Here is a 22431-nt window from a genome sequence, read left to right as displayed (position 1 = left end):
GGATACTACAACACTGCAGTTCTGGTCCGCTAGTTAAACAAGCACCTAACTAGCATAAATCAACCTGGAAATGACCTTTATTGTAAGGGTAATGAAGATAAAAGATCAGAAACCATAACAAACATCTGTTTTTTTAATAGGAATGTCTTACCCTCAGCTTTGCAGGTCTTGCTTACGGGGTCCATCTCATAACCCGGGTGACATTCACACTTGAAATCCCCTTTCAGATTAATGCAGATCTGACTGCAGGCATCAGGGTTCTCACACTCATCGATATCTGTGGAGTAAACAGACACATGTGACTGCAGACATGCTCACTCGCTCAAGACAACCGAGTATCATTACTACATCGTACAGTATATAGGAAAACACTGTCTTTTATGAGCTGATATTGATCAAGGGCACATCATGCACTTCAAATGTAGTTCCTACTGTGAGATCTTTTGAGTTTGTCATATATAGAGATATGTAAGTCATAGCAGAACACAATGAACAGAACACAGTGCCTGTAAACTGAAGACACACACTCTTGCCCAATATGAAATTCAATTAAATCAGCTTTACTTTTACTGTCAAAATCATCTCATCATTGAGCCAGACTGACCTCCACATGTCCTCTTGTCCAGAAGCTTATAGCCAGCAGGACACTGGCACTCGTATCCGATGGGACGGTCCACACAGATGTGTGAGCAGCCTCCATTGTTAAGCAAGCATTCATTCAAACCTTTAAAAGAGAGAAGAGATGGATTAAGATGCAGATTTTGAAAAGTACAGTGCCCTCCAAAAATTTGGACAATATAAATATCAATTTAATGCACAATTGATGTTGACAAAAACAGGTTTCCTTCATATTAAAGCAAAACAGCGTATGCCTTTTGAAAAAGAAATGCATTTAATCGTATTGAATATGCACTTGTAGTGTTCCTCAAATCTTAAAAGTTTATTTTTTGAAAAACTGTGCTTGGAGATAATATTAATAATGAAATAAAAGGGCACTTAAACAAGTACACTTTCATGACTAACACACTTAAGTGCACTTTTAAAACTACATTTTAAAAGATCATGTTTTAATAATCTTTTGTCATGCTTTGAAGTACACTTCTTTTTATGTGTTCACTAGCATAGTAACGCATGTGTAAAGTACTTGATTTTAATTTTAACTGTGGTGACCTATTCAATATTACATTTGAAATGACTACAGTATTTTGAAAGTACTAAATTGTAACTTCATCATTATAAATGTGCATTTCAAATATGTTTAATTACACAAGACTCAATACAAGATTACAAGATTATACAAGATTCAATCAAAATAACATGAACTATATTTTAAAATATATGTTTAACATAAATACTTGTCAGTACATTCAGTCAGCACACTTTTAACCATATTTCAAAGACAGCAGAATTATGAAATTACATATAAAAATGTACTTAAGTCCTACAACATGCAATTAATTGTCAGAAAACACTGGTTACACTTTATTTTATGGTGTCCTTGTTACAGTGTAATTCTATTCAATTTGCACTTATATTATAAGCATATTCTCTTAAGTATATTATTTCCATAAAAAGTTTTTTTTTTAATTTTTTAAGTACTTCTTTTTACAAGGCATGACTGACCAAATGATGTCCTTCACTTCAATGCAAAATACAAGCCATATGAAAAAAATGTCACTCGTTGTATGCAGTGATATATGATTAAGTCATGTTATACTGTAATAACAACAACTGAGGTGTGTTGTTAGTACTAATAGCTAGTGCTAAGTAGGTGTAGTGCAAATATAATTTAGACACATTTCCTTGTCAGCAAATATTTTTGTATCACTTTAATTTGCTCCACTTGTTTAATACTGTTGTGGATTCCTTGTATTGGAAACCGTGAGCCATGAGCTTTTTCTTTAATGTGGAAAAGAAATTAAAATTCTTCATTTATGTGAGAGAGAGTGGTTGTCTATATTAGAGCAATAACAACCAAACACAATTACCATCTTCAGGCCTCATCTACATTCCCAAAGGCCCATTTTAAAAAAACACGCAAGTGTGAGTGATATTATTGAGAGAGGGTCAAAACGAGGTTGAAACTTTCAGGCACTGAACCATCTTGACTTGGTGTGTTGAAATTAGCATTGCATTGTTTGCAGTTGAATCCCAGGAACATATTGTGTCTGAAAGCTTGAGTGAGCAGCAAGACATATTGAGCATTCTGCAGACAATAATTTAATGAGGCAAGATGGAGACGGCTGTGTGGGCCAGAAAACGAGCAACAATGTGCTTTCTCTTTCTTCTGCGCTCTCTCACAAGGTAGCATTTGAGGACCAGGTGTTCTCTCTAGCTCTCTGCGTTCATTAGTAGGTGCTGGCATCCTGACAATATCCATGGCAGTGAACAATTTGGGGCAGGGCCGCTTCGCTCGGAGCCAGCCATATGTCAAACGAGCAGCAGAGGATTCTGGATTAAAGGGGAAGACACTGAGGGCATTAAGACGGAGTTATGAGCACTTTCTCTGGAGACGGGGATTATTACGGCACTTGGGTGAATGTGGAATTTGAGGGAAGAGGATAAGGGTGCAGGTTTGGTGAGGAAACACACACACACACACACACACTCAGGCCTCTAGAACAACCACAGCAGGTCTTCGTTCCTCTTTGATGCTAATGGATTTTCGGAGAAGATGGTGATCCGTCAGCTCTGCCCCAGATAGTGCTGGGACATATGAGAGTGAGAATGAATAAAATAATCTTGTTTTCTCTGCCATATAAATTACGATGCACTTTCAGTGGTGCTCCAGCAACTTCCATAGCCTACTTGATTCTGGCTTTTTTAGCATGTTGCTATGTAGTCGCTAAAATTCCTGAGTGATTTTTAGGTTTCTTATTGGACCAAGTCAAAAGAGCCAACCCCCTAATACACCTAATACATTTTACACAAGTACACAAGTACCCCTTAGATTTTTAATAAGTATCACATTTGCATGTTCATTTATCTGATGTAGGTTAATGGTCACATGACATGCATGTAAATAAATAAAATATTAAATTTTTTCAGTAAGTGTTTTATATTGATTCATTTAAAAATGATTTAATTCAATATGGTACAAGATTATCCTATTTAAATCAATGTGAAAAACGTCTAAAAGTGTGTAATGTAATGGACTACGTTACTAACTTCATGTCATTTGGAATCAGTAACGGATGGTTACAATTTATTTTAAGGTGTCCTTGTAATTATACATTTAAATACTGAGTAATATTAATTAACTACATGTACTTACTATATGGTTAGGGTTAGATTTAGGGTTTGGCTTAGTGTTACTTGCATGTAATTATGTATAATTTATTCTTATTATAATAGTATAATACATGCAACAAGTACTTACTATTATACACTTGCGTGCATAACAATAAAGTATTACCAATCCACCCAGCTCTGGCAGAAGATCTCTTATTATTTTACCTAGCTTTTACAGACAGAAATAAAATCAACTGGAGGGAAAATAAAGTTTGACTCTATAAATTCAAAATAAGATGTTTATTTTTATAAATGTTAAATCTTCAAATAAAATGTTAGGGTTGCCACTGCATCTGTCTGGGAATAAATAAATAAAAAGCAAGTGTAATAAATGCAGTGTTTGATTTACAGTTGTTTTATAGTTGTTTTCAAAGCTTTCAATGTACTCTTATTATATCAGAACTTCATTAATGTTTATTTAATTCTAACTAGTAAGTTTTTGTTAAAAACTAACCCAAATTAAAAATAATGTTTTTATAATCTCTGCACAGGAGAGGCTTGGTGTTGTTTCCAAACAAAAGGAAATATATCGGTATCAGCGTCAGCTTTTTGGCCAGAAATATCAGCATATTAGATATCGGCAAACATCCAATATTATGCAAAGACATGAATGAGTTATTGTCATGGGAAAAATGCTCAAGTATATCATTTTGATTATTAAAGATGAGATGTATTCTACTATATGCATGCATGAATTATTCACAATTTATTATCAACACTGAAGTATCCTTTTTTTTAACAGATTTTCAAAATATTCTCAGAAGAGAACTTAATATGTCTCATATGTACAATCAAAAGTCAAAGATTTCAGTGTGAGCTCAAATATTTCTAATCAGTTCTTTCAAGATCAAATAATCTGAACTAAATAATCCACATTCATTTTATAGCTCTCTACTCTTGTATGTCAACAAATAGGTTTCTTACTGCACTCCTTCTTGGGTTCGTCCGACCGATCCTTGCAGTCCTTCACATTATCACACACCTTGCTGCCGTCAATGCATTCTCCATTCCTGCAGAGGAACTTCAGAGGTCCTTCACACTTTGTGGCTAAAGTATTGTGGGAAAAAAGCAAAAGATGCTTACAGAACAGATGGCTGCTGATTTGTTCAGTTCATTTCAATTTAGCTTTGTTTCCTCCCACATAAGCACAAATACTCAGAGGTCTTTAGTGCACAGATACAGACTGCTGATTTAACAGACGTGGGCAGTTTAGGTGAAGTCTCTGCACGTCTTCCATATAAAAGCCACTTTCAAAAGGATTGGCCAGTTTATTTCCACACATGAAAGCTTATTACCGCTTAGACACAGCACTCTTTGAGCAGGACACGCTTCTGCTATGGACAGACAGGTCTGCACTCATTAAACTTTGAAGGATGTCACATTAAAAGGCGGAACCAATTTGATCTCTGGGGTACATTTCACCCTGCTGAATAAGCAACACAAAAGATTTGTGCAAAGAAGTACTCACACACAAACACACACCAAGACGTACCGTTGACACAGCCAGCCTCGTCGCTTTTGTCGAGGCAGTCGTGTATTTTGTTGCACTGCTTGATGCCGTGGATGCAGGATCCGTCTCCGCACTGGAACTCATCAGGTCGGCATGTGAGCAGAGCTGCAGATGAGCCAAACACAGCACAGGCATCAGCCAAACGCTGACACACAGACCAAGCAGACCTTCATGGTATTTTATCTTTAGGGAACGTGCTTTGGAGCATCATAATTTGTAAACACTCCTATGAATACTTATGTTGTCTTTAATGCAGCAGAAAAGGGGAAAAATGACATGAAATGATTTTATATTTACATCCAATCAATTTTTGATCTGATCACTCAAAGTACATGTGATCAGCACTGCTATATTCCTCCCTCTGGAATCTCTAGAAAAGTCTCTTTTTCACAAGAAGCAGCCAATCAATCAATCAATCAATCAATCAATCAATAAAACGCTATAAGGTAAACCAACTGATTTATAATTTACAAATATATATATATATATATATATATATATATATATATATATATATATATATTAGTGCTGGGCAACGATTAAATATTTTAATCGCGATTAATCGCATGATTTTCTGCGATTAATCGCAATTAATCGCAGCATGCGCAAAATTCAATAATGAAATCAAAAGTAGTGTATTGCATAATTTTATTCTTTCAAAGTACTGCTGTATGAACAAAAGTTCGTACTGGCATTTGTTAGCTTGTCTTTCTTTTGTTTATCTATAGTTCTCCCACATGCTGCATCCAATGTAGTCTGCCGAAGCCTTCCTCCACTGTTTGTTTGGGTGGGTGATTTGCTGGCATCAACGGTGTGCATTGCATTTAAGTGATACTTCAGACTCTAAGTACTCGATGATAAGACAATTCAGCTTTGCAGTGGTTACAAATAGCTTTAGTTCTATCAACTCCACCGTGTGGAAGAGGTTTAAAATAAAAATGTCCATTTAAGATTTCGGTACCTTTTTCCATTTTTCTGTCCGCACCAGATATTTTCTGTTTCGCGCTGTAGCTCTCTTAGGCACACAACAAATGCTTTCATTGGTTGAGACGCGTGATGACGCTCATCCCAAGCAGCCAGTAGCCTACTGATACATCCCACCCCTCCTGTGACCCATGGTTTGTGTTGTATTCGGTTGTATTATTACAGTCTATCTATGTGTATTCAAACGCAGTGAGCAACGGACTTTCAAAATAAAAAGTACGTTAACGCGCGATAAACTAATTGTCGGCGTTAATTAATTAATGCGTTAACGCGATAAAAACGTGTTAACTTGCCCAGCCCTAATATATATATATATATATATATATATATATATATATGTATATATTCAGTTTTATTTTTAAAGTTTTTGTAATATTGTTATATATATTTAGCTTTAATTTATTTTTACTATTTCATTTTTAGTCATTTTAGTACTTCACCAGCAAATATTTATTTTATTATTTAGAATTTATTTTTCACCTAAGATTTTTGTTTTCAAATTTCATCTAATATTTATTCTTTATTTTCTTTCACAAAAATAATTGTAATAGTTTTAGTGTTAGTTAACAATGTATTGTTAATTGCACAATGCATTAGGAACCAGGGGGTGAAAACTTTCTGAATTTCAAGTTCAGGGTAAATTGTCCTTATTTTATCTTCTGTTAAACATGGAAGTATCTTCTGTAGCTTCTGAAAGGCACTAATGAATGAAAATAAATATGATATAAGAAAAATGTACACATCTTCATCCTATTCAAAAGTTTTCACCCCCTGACACTTAATAAATTGTGTTTCCTTCTGTAGCATCAGTGAACATTTGAACCTTTTGTAATAGTTGTAATACTTTTATAATTGCACATGAGTCCCTCAGTTGACCTCAGTGTGAAAATATGGATAACAGTCATAGATCATCTAGGTAATGATACACACAGTATTAAGAACCAAGCATATGCAAACTTTTGAATGGGGTAATTTTTATCAATTCAGTTTTGTTTTGTCTTGTGGACTATGTTCTGCAAAGTGTATGTAAACCTTTTGACTAAAACTGTATATGAATATGAGTATTCTGTGTTTTCAGTAAGATTTAAGACAAATCCAACTTGATTTCAAAATGTGTGTAGCTGTCAAAGCTCACAAAACCCCCACAAACACACCTCTAGTGAGCGTTTCTGGAGAGCTGTGGTTTAATTACACAAACACATCTGAGAAGACAAACAATATTGGCCATTATGAAGTTCAAAGTAAAACCCCCTGAAACGCTGCATAAGAACAAGGGATTAATGTGATTATGGAGCAGTCTGTGGTGGATGTATCCTCCCTTTATTTCAAGGGCTTCAAGATGCTCAAGGACACACGCCCAAGGGTTGCCTAGTAACGCACGTGCCACTCTGCTCGCCCGTTTTCCCTCTGGCCTGGGCAAAGCCACATCGTAATTGACCTGGATGTGTTACCTGATGGTGGGAATGAAATAAGAGGCAGCAGGTTTATAACAAGCTTATCTTGCCGACAGAATTCAAGTACGAGAATGCATCGTAATTAAAATCAGGCGCTCTCCCAGGCACCTGTCTTTCTCCCATGACTCTCGGGATCTCGAGGTCGGTTAATACTCCTAGGATCTTGTTGTTTACCAAAGCCGCTCTTCTTAGACCTCGATGTTAGATAACAAACACCTTGTGGCAGCTCTATTCTATCAGAGGTGCCTGGGGAATGAGTACGACAGCGGTGATGTAAAATGTGAATTTCCCCAGCTTTCAGAGAAGGACGTGGCCCAGAGATTTTAAAAGGATGTGGCAGCATTTTGACAAATCTGATTTCTGATGCGTATCAGAGTCATTGCTGATGTATATGAAAAGAAATTGCCAAATCGAAACAAACCACCTTGTGCAATACCATAACTAGGGCTGGGTGGTAGACGGCAATACCATGCAATGGTAGAAACGCATTTATGTAGAATTCTGATGCATGGTAAGTTTTATATTTTTCGGTTGTTTTATATCTATAGGCTTAAGATATGTGGCTTGTCCAACCATATTAATAATGTATTGTTTGATTCTTATGTTTCAACTTGTGCGGTCTTTATTTGTGAATCACACTCATGGTGTTCACTGTCAAAAGTGACCTGAAAACACCTGAAATGTAACTTTTTTTTCTTCAGTAAAATCAATCTAATATATTTTTGTTCAATAATATTTTTTCTTTTGCATTAGTGTTGACACGGTACCAAAATTTCAGTATTCGGTACCGATACCAGTGAAAATCCACGGTTATCGGTACCAATTTCGGTACCACATGCTAATTAAAAAACACACTATTTTTAATAATAAAGTCAAACAAAACTAAAATGTACAAAAATCAATGCCATTCTTTATACTTATTTAAATTGTGTTTCAAGTTTTTCCGCAAGTAATAAAAGTATGAAAAACAGTAAACAGAAAATTTCACCCAAATTTAATTTGTCTTTTAATTAATGAAATTTAAACACATTTTATTTTTTTGGTAAATAAAGGGGATTTACTACTAAAATTAAAATATGGAAGAAATATTGTGTGATTATTTCTTTAAAAATAAATAGTAATTTTTTTCAACAGTAGTAATAGTATCATATACATTCTACTAAATAATAGTAATATATTTCTGGCACAATGTCTTTAAGAAACTTTTATTTTGACGGGTTGCCGTGAATACCTTTAAATTTCTGTGTGTAGCTATATGATATGACGCTGGTTTTACTCAAATGAAACGGTAAAATGCTCATGAAGTGACTCTCAGTGCAGTTCTGTAGATGTTGTTTATGTATTTATGTCCTCATTGAGACATAAATACTGAAAATCACTGAAATCGCTGAAATCACCGCGAGCATCACGCGCGCTTCAGTGTGTGTAGTAAAAAAAACAAAAATGTGCGTCTCTGCCATTCATTCATTCACACAGAGACTCACAGAACATGGGGATTCATATTTGAATCGACTTTTGCGGCTTAATATTTACAGATACTAGTTCATGTCGCGATTTGATTTAAGTTTAATGACCTACTTTTAATTAATTCATCCAAACTTTGACAAATTCCGTGATATTCCGTGTTAAACTGTAAATTCAGTTTTTATAACTGGATTCCGAGATTCCGTCCGCGTTTTCTACATCGCAGAAATAATAGGGCTGTACGGGTCAAGAACCGGGTTGACCGGGTACTTGATACCACTGGTACTTTAAAAAACCTGGTACCGTGACGTTTTCATTTTTTTAGTACCGACTTGGTACCGAAGTCCCGGGTCACTTCAACACTATTTTGCATTTTGAGAGTATTTTATGGTAATATGGTAAACTTAAAAAAAAAAATAATAATTCTCTTTACTTATTCCTTCCTTTGGTAGTTTGTATTTATTTGAACAATGCCTGAGACTTGGTGTTGCAAGCACTTCGTCTGTCTGATTGCCTCTTCAAGATGAATCGCTTTATGTATTCCCCAATTGTAAGTCGCTTTGGATAAAAGCGTCTGCAAAATGACTAAATCTAAATCTAAATCTAAATCTAATAATTCATATTTATGCAATAATTATTATCAATTTGTCCCATTGAAAATAGTACAAAAAACGTTTCTCTAATTTTTTTTTTTAATTCTTTTTCAATTAATGCAGTATCTCAGATTAAAATAGAGACTAGGCCTTTGAAATCCATTTTTTTTAAGGCAGATTAGCACCTCCTGGTGAGAGCAAAGAAAGAAAAACATGTAATTTTATGGTGTAACCACTAGATGTCTGTATAGGAATCTATAGAGAGACGTTTGAATTCCCTAGTTGTTTTTTATACATAATTGTTTACTTTTATTAGGTTGTGGATTTAAATGTATATTAAGGCATTCTCAAAAATTACTTTTTGTCAAGGTTTATATTTTTTCTGTTGTTTTAAATGTTGATTTGAAGCATCAGTTTTTGAATTATTATTACTACAGTCAAACCTGAACACAAAAAGCATTTTGTTATACAAAACATTCAATAAAAATGATCCCGCACACTATCAGTCCATGCTAAATATAGAAATTTATTACAAAAGACAGCGACGTTTCGGTCCACTGACCTTGTTATACAAAATATGGTAACACTTTAGAATAGGGAACACTTATTAACTATTAACTATGACTTTTCCCTCAATAAACTCCTAATTTTCTGCTTATTAATAGTTAGTAAGGTAGTTGTTAAGTTTAGGTATTGGGTAAGATTAGGGATGTAGAATAAGGTCATGTAGAATAAGGCATTAATATGAATATTAATATTCTATTAATATGCATGCTAATTAGCAACTAGTTAAGAGACCCTAAAATAAAGTATTTCCCAAAATGTTATACAAAACATTAAAATTCCATAGAAATTTAACAAAAATAAACAGAAATGCTTTATGAGAGCTTAATCCTTCTGGGTCTGATCTGATTTTAACCTCTTATTTCAGTTTTTGTACTAATTTCAGCTATATGGTTATAGCCATACAAATTCATTTGAGTGTGTGTGTGTCTGTGAGTGTGTGTAAGTGAGTGTTTGTGAGTGGATGTGTCTGTTTTGCACTCTTGATATTTTAGGCTGTCCACTTTTTTTACTAAATTGTAGATGAATTATTGATTTTATTGTACATAGTTGCTGTGTTACAGGCACACCAGTTCATAGGGGTGTGTGTGTGTGTGTGTGTGTGTGTGTGTGTGTGTGAGTGTGCGTGTTTTTGTACTCTAGATCTTTTAGAGTTTCACCCCTTCATAGCTGTGCAATTTTTTTCTGCATCGTGGGGGATTTGTAGATTGTACACACAAAAATGTTCTGTATTTTAAATTTTTTTGCCATTTCCCATTGATTTCCTATGGTCGGTCATTTTTGACCGAAGACCATGAGTGTGACTATCTTTTTTATGAGCACTTAGCTTTTTCGAATCATGCCCTCAATTTTTTTGGTTTATTCACATACCAAGTGCCATAAAAGTCACCAAGTTTCGTACCATTCCGATGAAGCTACGATTTTTTACATTTCAAAATGTATAATTTTTCGGTCAAAAGTGACCGAAGACCACACAGCTGCTTCTGTACTTTGCTATGAATCAAATAAAATCCCCTCCCCCCAAAAATATATGTCCAAATATATAGCCAATTAAAAAACATTTTACTGGATTATTGAAAATATGAATTACTGCATATAAAATATTTTTGTGCTGAAATTTCAGCAAAAATAACTAGTAAAAATAATTACTTAATTGCTATAAAAAAAAAAAAGGCATTTACCTCTTGAATGTATTTACGTTAAGAGTTATTTCACCCAAAAATGAAAATTCTGTCATTTACTCACCTTCATGTTGTTACAGGCCCATGTGATTTTCATTCATTTTTAAACACAAATTGAGATTTAAGAATTAAAAATTGAGAAACATTTCTGTCCCTCTTTTGAAAGTCCATTCCACAAAAACTTTCAAGCTTCAAAAAGTTCACAGTTCACATCGTAGTAATCAATATGAATCGAGCGGTTTATTCCAAGTCTTCTGAGACACAACTGCTTTATATGCTGGACAGATTTAACTGAGGCTTTATTCACAGATAATAATTGATCAACGCAGAAACACTGAGCACATCAGTAATGGTCAATGGAAGCTCAAATGAGTGAGCTTGACATGCCAGAATCAATGAGCACCGTTGAGTTTTCTCTGAAAACTTGGATTAAACTGCTAATTTCATGTATTATGTTTACTACAGCTATGTCTGTACGAAATTTTAAAGCATTAAAGTTTTGACTGTGTGGACTTTCACTGGTGGGAAATCTGTCAGAAAATATCCTTATTTGTGTTTCCAAGATGAAAGAAAATCTTACGGGTTTGAGTAATGACCGAATTTTCAATCCCTTAAATTTTAATAATTTCATTTTCTTTCCATAAACTGACAAACTGTCACATCAGACAGTTAAAGATACATGCTTCCACCATAGCTTAATTCAAAGTCAAATCTTTTCTCTCTCTTTTTTTTTTACCCATTATGCTGCGGCACACAGATTAATAGTGTTATGTGTGGGTTGTGCAGAGTACTCGCTACATTCATGAGCATCACCATTGTGCCCTTGAGCGGCCCATTTAACCCCAGAATGCTCCAGGAGGGCTTTCTATATAATAAGTGCATTGGAAGATCAGAAACATTGTACTCTACATGAATACACAAACACTTGGCTAACGTACTGCAAAAGTGCATGAAAAAGCTATCATTGTTCTATGACGTTACACAACAATGATGTGTGTGCTGCCATCACTGTCAAACTAAATTAAAGTGTGTCTCCATACCAAATGCTTTGAATCACGTGGCAATAATGGCTTCAAGAATAGGAATTGTCTTTGTGTGGGTGGAATAGATAATAAATGGCAGGCAGTCAGAAAAAATTATTTGCCATGAACTGTCGCCTTCCATCTTTGGCAAAACCTCACAGTATCTAAGAGAATTTAATTCCCATTGGAGCATGTCAGTGCGACGTGCCCTTCAGAAACATTGTTGGGGTCATGTGGCCCTCACAATGAGAACTCCTGCTGAGATTCCTGCACAGATATTTCCAGAAATGTGGTGGAGATGCCACCATGCACATTCACTGGGAGTGTTTGCTTTGTGTGCAAATGCAGCAGCCAGCGAGTTCAGTAGGTCAAAAACGAGTCTGAGAGAAAGGAAGATGAACCATGCAACGTACAAAGAGACACACACAAATACACACAAACATGCTACAAAATCAATCCACATTCTTGCACATCCTCTTAAATGTTACTGATATGAAAGAGCATTTCTCATAAATAGAACATACTGCACACAGCAGTCATTGGTTCAAACTTTTCAGTTTCTGTTTTTATTGTTTTTGACCCATGTAACCTTGTATTCTAATAAATAAGACTGCTATGACACCACCATTTTAGGTACCAGTGAAATCAAAAACAGTGCTTTAAGATTTTCATATAAGTAAGAAATTCTGAAGGAATTGAATTAAGCTACCAAATGTAAAATAATGCTGCATAGTCTGTATAAAATTAATACAGATTCATCTTCATGAAAACTACAAAAAGTTATTCGATCAAGAGCAGTGAGTGATTTTTCTGTCTTTTGTTGTTTTATTAACATTAATGACAGGAGCAGCAGGTATATTGGGCTGCTGTCACTTTAAGACCTAACGCACAGATCCAATATACTGACAAATCCGATTTCATTTACATTCACTTAAGAAATAAGCAGTGGTGTTGGATACTCCCCAAGACTGGCATTTGACAGCTTTGTGTGCATTTGTCAGATCAAGCACAATACGACAAAATGAAGCGAAATAAAAATCATTTCGGTACACATGCTATCTGAGCTTAAATGTTTTCAGTTCTCTTGTGTTTAAATTGGCAAGACTTAAAAACAAATGCAGTCTGTCAACTGTCTCATGCAACACTGACTTCATTGTTGAGCCCTGCAAAGGTATCCTAATAAACTGGGTGGGTGCAAAACTTTTATGGCACAAAAACAATGAGTATCATCTACAGTTGACCCAGTTGGCCAGTGTAAGACGGCGGCTGTCAACCAGGGGGCTGGGGCCCACTATTATTACTAATAATATTATTAATTAAATTAATAAAAATGAATAAATTATTATTAAAATATTAAAATAAATCTCTTAATTAAAATAAAAACACACACATATAACATCAAAATGTAAATGTGTGTATCACCCCAAATAACATGTTGTTCTTGCTTGAATATTGTGTTAGACAATAGAGTTTCAGGCCAGTTGTCACTTGCCCTTTTGGGCATCTGAAAATTTCATTCAATTTCATTTATCATTGTCTTGATTTTTTTTTTTTTTTTTACATCTTGCGAACACAGAGCATGGCGCTAGCAACATCAAGGTCATTGAACTGATAAAATGTGTACCTTAAATTCAGTGAATGCTGCTTTGAATAAAAGCATCTGCCAAATGCATAAAAATGCAAAAAACAAAAAACAAAGTACTGTAGATTGGGCTAAATAAAGTGTGCCAAATATGTAACAAAAATATGTAAAATATGCCAATATGCCACAAAAAATGTGCCAAATATGTAAATATTAAATGTAACATTTTCTAGCTACCTAACAACGATGAGAATTTGAGGAAATTACAAGAAAAATGTGCAATAATCTTTGAATCATCAGTTAGAATAGGTAGAAAATAATAAACCAAACCGCCATCATTTTCTAGCAAAAGTATATTTATGACAGTGGTATCATTTATAGTTATTGCAAATTTAAAAAAAAATAAAATAGATTTCTTGAGAAAATTACAAATTAAAATATTTTTTAATGCATGCAGATTACTAGCATATTGGCTGTTTATTAGTACTTATAAAGCAAATATTAATGCCTTATTCTGCATGGTCATATTTTAGATCCCTTAATCCTCCCCATACTTAAACTTAACTACTGTGCGAACTATTAATAAGCAGCAAATTAGTAGTCTATTGAGGCAAAAGTTGTAGTTAATAGTTAGTTAATTGGTCCCCAAACTGAAGTGTGACCTATATATTTTTTTGGCATATATAAATATAAATTACTAAAAATAAAATATAATATATAATACTTATATTTACATTTACATTTAGTCATTTAGCAGACGCTTTTATCCAAAGTGACTTACAAATGAGGACAATAGAAGAATACTTATTGTGGTGAGCCAGTGAAAATATTGTCAGGGCAAGCAAAATCTGTACTACTGAAAAAAAATGCCCTGCCCTGATAAATTTCAATTTTTAACTACATATTTGAGTGACGGATTAAAGGGTCACGGTTGTACAGTGAGATCCAAGCACTTTCTACAGGAAGCAAGTGAGAATGCACACTCACGGCAGTCGACCTCATCTGACTTGTCCTTGCAGTCAGGGTCCCTGTCGCACCTCCAGGCCAGTTTCACACACTCCCCGCTGCCGCAACGAAATTCTCCAGCACCGCACTGCAGTCTCCGGGTGGGGGGCGGAGCCGGGCGTCCAGACCCGCCCACGCATCGCCCCGCCAACTCATCAGAGCCGTCAGCGCAGTCAGGGTCGCCGTCACAGGTCCAGGGCTGCGGCACACACTCTGAGCTGTTACAGCGAAACTCGTGTGGCCCACAGGTGGGCGGAGAGCACTTCTCCTCATCGCTGCCATCTCCACAGTCGTCATCGCCGTCACAAACATAGACCGGTGCTAAACATTTACGGTTACGACACTGGAACTCGCCCGCTGAGCAGGACCTGGCATCTGGGGATGAGAAAACAAAGACTTGATTAAGAAATGCCCAATTACAAATGAAGAGACTGAATGGCATGTGTAGCCATCAACCATATTTTCTGCATAGTGGTAGCTCTTTTAAAATGTGCAAAAAAAAAAATCATTTTTCTTTTAAACAATGAACTCACCATCCAGTTTGCATTGATTTAAATGTTTTGAAAGTGAAGTGTTAAAGGTTAAATGTATATAATGTATAATGATATATATACATGTAATTGATAACGTCAAATAACTTTGATAGAAAGGTGTGTAATGAATTAGGTTGAATAGCTGTCAAATTTAAGTACACATTTAGATAATACCAATTTAGGTCAATTACCAAGCAATGCTTAAGCAAAACATGGTCAAGTCAAAGTGTCTGAAAAATTTTTGGTCCCAAATTGGTAGTCCACTGTATGAAGAATTTTTGGGTATAATATGTCACAGTTCACTTTATTTTGCTATCCTCACTTAAATAAAATAACTATAGTGTCCTGCACCCACTAGTAAAAAATATCAACAATTATATCTGGTGTCTGAATCATTTTTGGTTTGACTGTATATAATTTTTTAATCAGATTCACTTATAATGTTTTTACATATTAATCCAAAAATAAAACAAACAAACAAAAAAAGTAAAAAAATAAAAATGAAGGTATGCTTTAATGCCATGTTTTCCTCTTGCAGTATGGCATTGTGGGCCAAATCAAAGGTCATCATGGGCCAGCTTTGGCCCACGGGCCCTGGTTTGAGCATCTCTGCATTAAAATGATCAAAACTGACAGTAAAGACATTTGTAATGTTACAAAAGATTTCTATTTCAAATAAATGATGTTCTAACTTTCTATTCATCACAGAATCCTGAAAAAAAAATTAAGCACAGCAACTGGTTTCAACATAATTGTGATAAGAAATGTTTCTTGAGCAGCAAATCAACATATCAGAATGATTTCTGAAGGATCATGTGACACTGAAAATTCAGCTTCACCATCACAGGAATAAATTACATTTTAAAATATATTCAAATAGAAAACAGTTATTTAAAGATGTAAAAACACTTCCCATTTTTCAAAAACAATAAAAATGACCTAATGACCCCAAACTTTTGAAAGGCACTTTGAAAGGACCTTGTAAGAAAATACTATATGTTATAATTTAAAAACTATAAATGCAAAAGATTACCAGAGTGAACAGTGAAGTTAACAGTAGCTGCATGTTAGAGAAGCATGCATTTTATATTTTATTTTGTGAAATATTAATTTCATTTGTACTGTATGATGCTATATCATCCCTCCCACATTTCTGGCTTCCAGCAGGTTTTAAGATGTTTTCATAAGCAGATGTCTGTCCTGTCTGTGGTGCAGACAGATAGCTGATGAAGTGAGAGGGGGCGGCAAAGTAAATCACAGGCCTCAGAAAATCAGGCAACAGAAACAGAGAGTGATTCCATGAAACCCTAAATACTGAGCACATGACTGATGTCTGCAGAAGCAGAGCACATCTCATATACAGTATGCCAGCATATGGCACTGCTCAAAGCATATAGTGTCACAATTAATTTGCACATTTATTCATTCATTCATAGTAGACTCATAGTAGATATTGTGGCTGTTAAAATACTGTTAAAAATTTAAAAAGTCAAAATCGATGGGGTCAGTAGAGTCAAAAACCATGCACACTAGTGTGAAAAAAAGAATATATTTTTCAAATGTTTCACTGAAGAAAGAGAATCAGACAGATTTGGAATGACATGTGGGTGAATTGTTCATTTTGGGGTCAACTATTCATTTAAATCCCAATTGAGAGATTGAAGACAAACACACAGAGAATTCAAAAGAGATCAGAAGAGCTGCTAATGTAATAGAGGGATCTTAAGAGATCACGTAAAGATAGACTGAAGGACCTGCTGATCAAAGGCAAGATTTTAATTGGATCTCTAAGAAACAGATTTGACAGTACAGATAAGTGGAACACAGAAGAAGCATAATAGGAAAGGAGACATGAAACCAAGAAAGACAGGAAACAAGATTAAGGTCAGTTAGTTTGGTCACATACACCAAAGAGAAAAATATATTTCATCATATATCCGTTTAATGGACAGAATGTTTTGTAATAATTGTTAGAGGCGTTAAAAGTTCTTTAAAATCATCTGGAATGCAATAAAGTAATTTTTAAAGCTGTTTTGCTGCATGGATTAAAAATAGGCTAATAAACAAATCACATATCAGACAAAATTGCGTTGCAGAAAATCCTTTAAATTTTAAGGAATTCAGAGCAGAGCAACATAAAAATCAGAAAAAAATAATTGGGCCTGTTTTAGGCTTTTCCTTATTTTTTATATTTTAGACAGTGATGAAAAATGACTCGCCATCTCATTGGACGTGCCTTTAGAGAGAAATGCATCTTTACAGATTACATAATGAAAGAGTTTTTGTTTTCGATTTGAATTATTTCGTTTAAAAGTAGTAATTCAAAGCTTTCTATAGATATATTTATCATATTTGTGACTCAGTTCATTGAGTTTCGGTTCATCATTGTGAAGCGCTCCTGTTCAAGACGAGACGGCAAGTGCATCCTCTGTTTTCCTATTTATTTTAATAAAAGCACAACGTTTTGTTGATATTGTGAATGCACACAAATAAAAGTAGACCCTTTACAGTTCCGAATGATGTATTACTCTTACTTTTATAAGCAAAAATTACGGCATATTTTAAGTTGTTTCCACGATCAAGAAAAAAATGCAAGTGACCACTCTGGCGCCTCCATGTCCTGCAAAGTGCGCTTCAGCTTCCACTCTTCACACAAACGATTAGATATGCACCTAGCGCACATTTATATAGTTCGAACAGTTAAACTAACATTTTGATATGCTTGAACTGTTTATATCTATAGATTGTATTTTAGGCAAGTCGTGATGATTTGAGAAGGCTAAATTGATCAAGCATAGGTGATCATAGCCGCTGGCCGCTTGGTCGTTACTTAAAACGAAGTTTTAAGTAACGAAAAAAACCCTTACATTTAACGAACAAAAAGTGCTCCAAACGTTTTTATAAATTAGCTTTATAAAAAACGAAATATAATCACTTATACGACAGCCACCCCCCCACCCCATAAAAAAAAAAAAAAACTCTGTGCGTACCCTCGGAAGAAATCCTGCAGGCGCCCCTGCATATGACAATATATTTAAATAAAATATCTCATAAATATTGAAAACGTATATATATTTTCTTGCATCACAGTGGTTTTGCTGTAGTCCATGAGACATTTTATAAGAAGTTTTTCATGAACTACATCCACTGTGATGCAAGAAAATAAATAATTACAATTTTTTTAAAATACCAAAAAATTTCATTTACACTTCTGAAGTTTTCGTTTACGATTCTGAAGATTTCATTTACGCTTCTGAAGTTTTCGTTCGCCATTCTGGCACAAATTGCTCGTGGGGGCGGGGCTAACAGCGGTGTGTTCTCATTGGCTACAGAGATTTGATTGACAGCTTCTTGACCTGGAAGTGAAGGCGTCAGTATTGCCTGTGTGGATGTGAGCGTCTGTTAGCGGCTTCCTATTTCATTTTAATGATATAAAATGATAAATAAAGATTTTTTATTATTATTTTATCAGTATTTTTCTGCTGCTACACTACATTGATGAGATGATTTCTTAGGAATAGCACAGATGAATGATATAATCATCATGATCATCAATCATCGTCGTTATCAGGATACTAACGGTAAGTTGTCTTGATTTAGTCCAATCACAGGACCTGTGTATCTACACACAGTTACAGTCTTCAATTAGATCATATTTGCTTCGATTAGTTCATATTTTCCCCCAGCACATAGAGTGTACAGTACTAAATTTACTGTATCTGACAATGACCAATGCTATTTTACAAGCTGTCAATCACTGCGCTGTCAACTTTAGCAAGGTAAGCCGTTTTACCATGCTTTTTCTGTGTCCAGATTTGACTGTAATAATAATGAAAAAATAGTCACTTCAGATGAACATTTCGGGGGGAAAAACAAACAAACTTTGACAAATAATGCCTAAATATATATCCAAATGCAAAACCTAATACATGCAAATAATTATGACTGAAAACAGTTCCAGCAACTAGGGTATACACAGTCATGATTATACAGGCCTATACAGCCATATAATGGTTACACAGCAGTATCACAGATGATTAATGGTACGTAATTTTGAGGTATTTTTGTACCAAGTTAATACTAATATATATTAAATAATTATATTGTGTATTTATTTGTTTGAAATATTTTAAGTTTGAAATGTGCCATGGGAGTTCAAAGCAGTTTGTATTGTTAGACTATAATACATGTCCTTTCTCAATTTCCAGAGAGCAGAGCAACGTTTCCATAAACTTCTGATGCTGACCTAGAAGATGTAGTGACCAGAGATCCACTGCCCTCATCAGACAAGAATCTTATCAGAATCAGACAAGACACATCACCTTTGAATGACTGGGATCTTGATCTTCAGACACCTGATATTATGCAAATATTTTTATTTCTTTGGAGCTCTAGATAAAACAAACACTGTTCACAAGTACACAAGAGGTTGCACTTTATTCTTATTAGTCTATGCTGATCTTGGATTGGCATACCAACAGCATATGATTGTTAAGGGGATAGTTCAAAAATTTTACTCACCCTCATGCATATTACTGTACTTTCTTTCTACTGGACAGGTAAACACAAGTTAAGATTTTTAGGCAAATAATTAATCTCTGTGAGTCCTAAAGATACTTTAAAAACCACACACAGCGACCGTGACAGTAATCCATCTGACTTTAGTGGTTAAATCAGTATCTTTTGAAGTGAAATAACAGATAAGAAAAACACTAATAATATAAACTTTTGACTATTAATAATCGCTTCCACTCAACTGTCAAACTCTCAACTTTCTTAAAAATCTTTGTGTCAAGAAAGAAAGTTATATACATCTGGAATAGCATGAAGGTGAGTAAATGAGAGAATTTTCTTTTTTTGGCGTGGACTATCCCTGTAAAGACTGATATTGCACTCCATTACATACCATACTCATTCACTGTTTTGTAACTTATACTGTAACATGAACTGTTGAAAGGATCATTGCAGTGTTTAAAACATATGAATTTTAAACATTCTGTATGCTATGTTCTTGTGCATTTTGTGTGGTAATGTAAATTATAATAATACTGTGCATTATGTATACTATGCAGTTAGTGTTTTGTGGATTCTGGTCTTTTTTCCGCTCACAACATAATTGCATCCAAGACTTTCACTTTGATACTTGTGTATATGCTATAGTGACAATAAAGAATGTCAATTTATTTGAATTAATTCATATTTTCATTTACATTCATTCAGCTGGTTTATAAAAGTCACACTTGAAAGAGTTGATGATTGTTAAAAATGTATTTCCAATTTTAAATGTTAGATGATGATGTTAACTAAATAAAATAACTAAACAAAATGATCAGCATGATGAAAACAATTGGCAGCAAGAACATTCTTTGTGTGGAATATATAATAAAATAAGCTTGATTGCCTGGTTGGAGTGAGACTTTATTGACGTCTGAATATCACAGGATAGTATTATATTTCAAATGTAACAGCTCAACCTAATTAGACCCTACAATGCAAAAGAATCAAGAGCAATAAACAAATATAATAAGAGAACACTGGACATTATACAATATTTCCAGTATTACAGTACTTTAATAATTAAACCTCAATATGACCTTCTTTTTCTCTCGCGTTTTCTCGTGCTCCTAAAAGCTTATGTTGACAGAGTAGTAGCAACAGATAAATACAAATTGAATTCAAAAACAAAACTCCTTTATATCATTAAAATGAAATAGGAAGCCGCTAACAGACGCTTCCAGGTAAAGAAGCTGTCAATCAAAAACTCAGTAGCCAATGAGAACACACCGCTGTTAACCCCGCCCCCACGAGAGCTTTGTGCCAGAATGGCGAACGAAAACTTCAGAAGCGTAAACTAAAACTTTAGAAGCGTAAATGAAAACTCTGGAAGTGCATTTGTAAGTACAGATCAGCGAATGAAAGATGAGAAACAGTTGCAAAACCTGCAGTATATTAAAAAACGAGGTCAAAGATTTTGCCCGTAATTTATTTATTTTTTAGTTTCAAAGACATTTTATTCAGTTTCAATTTATATTTTCATAAGTTTCTTGAAAAATTACATTAATTTTATTTGGCACAAATCTAATTCCATATTAAAGCAGATCCGAATAATGTACATTTGTGACTGCGAATGAGTGCAGTGTCCCGTGAGAGTAACTCTACCGCTGAGTCAACACTGATGTGAATGTATGTTGCATTGTACCGTATATATTGAGACGGAGGAATAAGAACTGCAGCTGATAGAATGTGCCGAAGCACGATACTACGATATTTCTCCAAAAGCAGATCGTGGAGACATTTTTATCGTCCACGATCAAAAATCGTCATATCGCACACCCCTAGCTGCCGTCAAATGTATGAAAGTCATCAGTTCAAGAGCACACAAACACACAGCCAAACTAACAGCAGTGAAGAAAGGACAGTTAATAAAGCCTCTGATCACAAGGACGTGGATGTTTGCACCAGCTCTGCAATTCAGCAATCCAGTGTATTCATGTTTTTACTCGTGTCTGACCTTATCGAACTGAGAGAAGAATTTCTTTGATTTTACTTGAGTATACTGGGTTTTTTACTTTTGCTCATACTTATTAGGACTACCTTTTCTTTAATTTTTCAATAGATTTTTTTAACGAAATTTAATTTGGGTATTTAATTTCTGAAATTCACTTTAATAGAAAGTGTGGATGCATAGTCCTGTATTTGACACATGTTCAAGAGGCTTGTGAATGATGTGCTCAGCTCCAGTATAAAGGCCTCTGGCTTGAGATTAGCCTAGATTAAGTGCAGATTAATGCGTGGGAACAGGCAATTATCATCATTGTGCCAAAACTCCCTCCATTAAGATGATTCATTTATTCCAGTCAGGAAGCAAAATCCCTGCAGCACTCCAACATGCAGTACAAAAAAACAGTGATATATATTCCTCATAGCCTGACCCTGTTTCAGATCAGAATTTGCCTTATTTTCCTAGCCAAGTCCACATTTAAACTTTGCTTATACTTAAACTGACATTACAGATCATTTGCAATCAACCATTAATGTCAGCAGTGGCTTGCTGAGGACTACTGCCATCCTGAAATTGTATATTGCATATAACGTATAGTTTAAAAGATATGATTTTCCTGTGATGCAAATCATTATCATTACTCCAATTTTCAATGTCACATGATACTTCAGAAATCATTCTGATTTGCCACTCAAGAAACATTTAATATTATCAATGTTGAAAACAGTCATGTTGCTTAATATTTT

General features: G+C 34.7%; 1 protein-coding gene across 3 annotated transcripts in view; it reads right to left on the bottom strand.

The window, feature by feature from the left end:
* LOC131525810 (low-density lipoprotein receptor-related protein 8-like) overlaps window positions 1-22431 on the bottom strand; it is a 102495-nt gene that overhangs the window by 19106 nt on the left and 60958 nt on the right. For all 3 annotated transcript variants that reach the window (XM_058753781.1, XM_058753773.1, XM_058753768.1), the window contains exons 5-9: window positions 14633-15025; window positions 4784-4906; window positions 4216-4338; window positions 605-724; window positions 152-277 (exon numbers count right to left, since the gene is read on the bottom strand). In XM_058753781.1, the coding sequence (XP_058609764.1) occupies window positions 152-277; window positions 605-724; window positions 4216-4338; window positions 4784-4906; window positions 14633-15025 (885 nt within the window). The remainder of the gene's footprint in view (window positions 1-151; window positions 278-604; window positions 725-4215; window positions 4339-4783; window positions 4907-14632; window positions 15026-22431) is intronic.

This window comes from Onychostoma macrolepis, chromosome 02, assembly GCF_012432095.1.
Source record: "Onychostoma macrolepis isolate SWU-2019 chromosome 02, ASM1243209v1, whole genome shotgun sequence".
NCBI lineage: Eukaryota > Metazoa > Chordata > Actinopteri > Cypriniformes > Cyprinidae > Onychostoma > Onychostoma macrolepis.
Note: the sequence above shows the minus strand (reverse complement) of the source record. Positions and strands in the feature narration are given on the sequence as shown.